This window comes from Manacus vitellinus, unplaced genomic scaffold (genome assembly GCF_001715985.3).
Source record: "Manacus vitellinus isolate BGI_N305 unplaced genomic scaffold, ASM171598v3 scaffold_0_pilon, whole genome shotgun sequence".
NCBI classification, from domain to species: domain Eukaryota; kingdom Metazoa; phylum Chordata; class Aves; order Passeriformes; family Pipridae; genus Manacus; species Manacus vitellinus.
Genome location: NW_021938789.1, coordinates 56,041,997 through 56,047,526, shown reverse-complemented (window position 1 = coordinate 56,047,526; position 5,530 = coordinate 56,041,997). Strand labels below are relative to the sequence as shown.

At 47.8% G+C, this 5,530-nt stretch overlaps 1 protein-coding gene across 1 annotated transcript; it reads left to right on the top strand.

Annotated features, from left to right (window-relative positions):
* Nucleotides 1–13: 13 nt before the first annotated feature.
* On the top strand, nucleotides 14–4,024 carry THAP9 (THAP domain containing 9). Its single transcript, XM_018073809.2, has 3 exons — nucleotides 14–61; nucleotides 700–850; nucleotides 1,735–4,024. The coding sequence occupies exons 2-3, from the start codon at nucleotides 732–734 to the stop codon at nucleotides 3,668–3,670; spliced, it is 2,055 nt and encodes a 684-aa protein (XP_017929298.2). The 5' UTR covers nucleotides 14–61; nucleotides 700–731; the 3' UTR covers nucleotides 3,671–4,024.
* Nucleotides 4,025–5,530: the final 1,506 nt, after the last annotated feature.

Sequence of the window (5,530 nt, the reverse complement as noted above, 5' to 3'; positions counted from 1 at the left end):
CTGGTGAAGAAGCGGCAGCTTCCTGAGGAAATCGTGAGTTTGCTGCGGGCGCAGTTTTCAGGTACTGCAAGGGACGCTGGCTGAGGTAGACAGAGCGTGTGCTCGCTCCCTCATCCCGGTTTTGTGTCTTTGCTTGCCTTTATGGTGCTGGTAATCCCCGACTGTTAGGCTCCTAGGACCTCCTGGCTTTGTGGTTTCTAGGTCCGGAATGCAGACACCAATCCTACAGAGAATTGAAGTCTCCCCCAAAAATCCAGTTGCTTGAGGCTGGGTGCATTGTTCAGGTCAGACCTGTAACCAAGGCTGTTAAATCAAACTGTGCCACCATTCAGTTGTCACATGACTCAAGAACAGAGTGTATTTAACTAGGAAAACCTTGTCTTTTGTGCTGCCCAGAAGTGGCTTCTGTTAACACTGATGATCTAACCCGAAGAAGCCATTTCAAATCACAGAGTTCAGCTGGAAGTTGCTGGCTTCTTACTTGCTATGTCAGTTTTTAAGCAGCACCCATGTGTGAGATTCACAGTCTTTACTCAAAACTGCAGAATGACATTCACACCAGACTTCAGGACCGAGTGGTTCCAGAGGCCACACCCCATTGCCTTGTGTTCTGCAGTGTATTTGTATCACACATCCCTCTGTTATGAGCCCTTTATTTGCTTCACTAAAGCTGATCTCTTGTGATTTCTTTTCGAGCAGATTTGCCTTTTGAGCTGCACAGCTGGAGGCAGATGGCAGAATACTCACCAGAAATGAGGCAATTTGCCTGTATTCTCCACCTCTACCATATTAAGGCCTATGATTATCTGCGGAAGATTTTTCCCCTCCCTCATCCCTGCAGCCTGACAAAGCAAGTTTTTACTCATTCCTTCATCCTGAATGTATTTCCAGGTACTCGCGTAGGAATAGGTGTAACAGATCTGTCCCGAAGAGCAGTAATTCAATGGTAGTAATTTTCCCTGCTTTGTTTTTAGTAACAGGAGCAGAGTGGAAAGCAGATGTCAAGGAACACGGATAGCCCTCAGAGAGCTGGAATGTGTTCCTGCATGTGGGACACAGCATAAGAATAACACACCTGCACTATGTCCCAGGCTGCTTATCAGAATTTACTACCTGAAGTGCTGTCAGACCTGTCAACAAGAGGTTGTAATGACAGACAAAACAAAGGCTGAAGGAACTCTCCCCCTGCAGGTTTAGAGCCTCAGACTCCTGTAGGGCAGCTGGAGGATGCTCAAGGGATATACACGTTGTCCATGCCAGCCTGTGAGGGTTTTACACAGCTTCCTCCAAGGAATCTTCTCACAGGGGTGGCAGGAGATAGTGGATAGGGTATAGTGTATTGGGAAGAGTAGCATTCCACATGGACTGCTGAGGGGTTCACATCTTCCAAACTGGATTACAGTGTCCGGTGTGGAGAAAGCCAGTTGGGAAGGAGAGCAGACAAGTGTTGCTGGCCCTGTACATAGCCTGATTTGCACTTCTGTGGTGTAATTTTTTTTTTTCCCTGTTATCATGAGATCTTATACAAGGTGCTTTCCTTGGCTTCCCATCACTAGGATGTGAGAAAACAAACTCACACTACTAAGGAAGGCAGGGCTGCCAGTTTTACACTCTGTCAGCCTGCTCTGCAGTCCAGGCATGGCTGACCACATCCTGAGGGGTAAAAGGTGCTGACTGTTGCTTCAGCTTTCTCAGAATCACGTCTCAGAATCACATCCTTCTTTTTTCTTCCAGTTGGCTGTCTAATAACGAGGCTGCTGCAGGCTTCAGCAATGACATTTTTCTCCGGCTTCAGGAAAAGGTGGAGAGAGGGGATCAGGCCTACTGCTACTGTGCTGTGATGGTACAAGACATGTCCCTGCAGAAGCAGCAGGAGTGGGACCCACAGACCAGGCGCCTGACAGGCTTTGTTGACCTGGGAGCAGGCATCCTTGATGCTGATGAGGCTCCGCTGGCCTCGGAAGCAATAATCCTCATGGCAGTCGGCATCTCCAGTCCCTGGACAGCTCCACTGGGCTACTTCTTTGTGAACAGCATGACTGGCCGCTTGCTTGCTCAGCTCTTTCATCAGACCATCAGTAAGCTGAATAACATTGGGATCACGGTCCTGGCTGTGACATCAGGTGCCTCTGCTTGCGGTGCTGAGACCGCCAGAGCTTTGGGGATCAGGATGGATCCCGAAAGGATTAGGTGCACTTTCCATCATCCGCCTGGTTCTGCTCACAGCATCACATACTTCTTTGATGTTTGTCACGCCCTTCAGCTGATAAGGAATGCTCTGCAGTGCTTCCAGAAAGTAGAGTGGCTCAGTGACACTATGTGGTGGCAGCATGTGGTGGAGCTGGCAGCTCTGGGGGAGCAGAGGGTGTTGGAGCCATGCAGTCCCAGCTCAGGCAGATCTGGGAGCAAAGAGAGTTACCACCTGAAGGTCAACTTTGCTACACGGTTGTTCAGCGAAGGTGTTGCCGATGCCCTAGAACACCTCCAGAAGCTGGGCCTGGCCTCATTTCAGAACTGCAGTGGCACTGTCAAGTTTGTGCGTTTGATGAGCTCTCTGTGCGATGTCTTTTGTGGCAGAGGTCCCTATGGAAAGGGACTGAAGGTGCCTTTGCTGGCTGGAAATTACACCAAAATAAGCAACCTCTTCAATGAGGCCAAGAGCTTCTTTGTCACCTTAACAGACTCTGTGGGGAGATACATTATTAAGAGCAAACGCAAACTAGGATTTCTGAGTCTCTTGCTCAATGCTGAAAGCCTGAAGTGGCTTTACTCCAACTACATGTGTCCAGAAGGCACTCCTTCCCACCACCTCCAGACCTACGCCTTCAGCCTGGACCCACTGGAGCTGTTTCTCAGGGCCCTCCAGCAGGCCTGTGGCACCAGTGGGAGCCCCACCTGCACTGTGTTCCAGGCTGCTTATCACAAACTGCTGGCCAGCTGCAGCCTGTCACCAGGCTCACCACACGGCAGTGGCTCAGGCAATGTGAGCTCCTTGGACGTATCCCTGTCTCATAGCAGAGATCTGACCCTGGGCAGCATTCGTGCTCAGTATAACCCAGCTCGTGGGAGGGCACTGGCAACGGAGTACCCCTTCTGCGCAGGCCTCCTTTTGCACAGCTCCGCGCTGAGTAACGCGCTGACGGACCTGTCACTCCACGCATGGAGCGTCACCTGCGCCGCCAGCTTCGTGGCTGAGCAGTTGGCCTGGGACTTGCAATGCGAGGCTTGTCTCGCTTCCCTCTTTGACTCAGATGAGAGCAGGCTGAGGTGCAGGTCAGTGCTCTACGTAAAAAAGCTAGGCAGAGTGAGTCTGCCCTCGGCAAGTGTGCACTGCATAGCAAGCATTTCGGAACGAGTCCTAAAGCGGTACGGTAACAAAAATACCAAGCTGTGGCATTCGTCTCTAGAACAGAAAGTCTTCCAGGAGCTTCTGGGAGAAAGGCCCCTCTTCCCCACCCTCACAAACCATTTATTTGAGGGGGAGTTGAGCATCAACAACCACTACACAGTTTTACTAAAGAAAATAACAAGATGTTACTTAAACATGAGAACAAACCCTGCGCAACACCTGAACTTGAAATACCCTTGTGGAAGGCACAGATTGAAAAGACATTTATTTCCATCACCACTGGGTAGCTGTCAGTCAAGTTGTACTCATGTGGCATCATGAGTACTCTGCTGTTGCAAGGATGGCTGTGCCCTGCTGAGGGGCTCAGCAATGGCTGGATCTAGGGAACGCGTGTCTTCCCATGATTCGGCCACCAAAACTGGTATTAAGCAGTGATGTGCTGGGCCTCAGCAAAGCACCCGATTGGAGTCTGACTAAGCAAATCAAGGAGGTTTATCTGATCCTGCAAAGCAGCCACACACTTCATGAAACTTGTGTGGCAGGTCAGGATGAGCAAGGGTTGCTTGAGGTGCCTGGGACAGTGGTAGGAGACACTGCAGTGTCCCCCTGGAGGTGCTGGGTGGCTCCATGCTGTGAGCGCTCTTGCCAGGAGAAAACTGATGCGTATTCCATGTGGCTGGGTGGCTGGGAGAGATCACGTGTGCTGGCAATTTGATTTCACCAAAACAGATCTGCTTTATGAAAGCCACAGGCAAGAAAGCTTGAAGAGCTTTTACCTTAAAAGCAAAATAAAGACGTGAAAAGAAAGCGGCACTCAAGTTGTACCTGGGTGTGCTGTAGCAGGGCGAGTGTTTCAGGTCCCATTTCGTGGCCCCATCAGCTCACCTACGCAAACTCAACTGTGTCCTGCAGCCCAGGGCACAAGGGAGTCTCCTTTTGATGTTTCCACTGATGACTTGAGTCACAGCTTTGATGCCATCAAGTAGGACAGGCTTTTTCAGTTAATTCATTTCCATGGCAATTGAAACTGCCTCCAGCGCTTTACCAGGAATAACAAAGTTTGGCATGACTGCTACTAAATGGCATCCCTTACCGTGCAGAACAGCAGTTGCATCCATAGAGACAGAAGGCAACTAATTCCCACCAAACTTGCTGTTCAGTTACTTTCAAGCTTCTCATGATGGAGATGGGATGAAAAATGGTGATCCACCATGTCCTAGGGCAGGAATAATAATTAAAGGTGCCATTCTGCCTACCAGTGACTTGACGAAACTGTCCCTGGTTGGTTCGGGTTCTTCCTCCTCTCTTTAGTCCTAATCACACCGTGGGAGCAGAACTGCTGCACTCAATTCCTCAAGCTCTGGTTTGAGAGCTGCAGCACCACAGAACTTCATGCAATCACTGCTGGGAGGAACAATCCAAAACCTTTAGACTGTTTTTTTCCACTCCAATTACCTATGCAAAAAGCTGTGTTGAAGCCATCACTGTCATGGAGCCAATTCCAGCTACAACATACTTTGCAGAAAACTATTTCCCTTCAATATATATATATACACACATGATTTTTAGGACAAGTGGAAAAATGCTGCCAAAATCCCAGTGCTAGATTGGTTGCAATCATATATTGTTGTAACACTCAGACTGCCTACACCTCCAGCCCCAATATGAGTAGTTATGGACTGGGATTGCTGTGCATGACAATATACCAGTAACCAAGGGATATTTATCTCTGGTAGAATTTGGTCTCATACTGAAAATGCAAGTTAGTACTTGCATCAGAAGTGGACCTAGTATTAACAATTTATTTTGATATTTCAGTATTTGTCAGTGCTGAAGAAAAGGAGTGCAAAAAAAATCGTATTTACAGAATAGTATAAATGTTTATTTTTTGTGATTTATCTGACTGTTTTATTTGTACAATATAGAAAAGTGTATTTTTTGAATAGGTCTTGTAAATATAAATTTAATTTTTCTACTTTTGGATGTAAACAGAACTATAAAATGAACCCTTGCCCCATTCCCAATTATTTTTATTTAACTGGATGAACTGGATGACTGTAAATCTTGTCCAGCAGTTTGATGCAAATGGCTAAGGAAGTACAAAAACCAATTCATACACTCTACACCAGGGAGAGAGGAATCCAAGCTTAATATTTGAGAAAGCTTGTTCAAAACAAAATA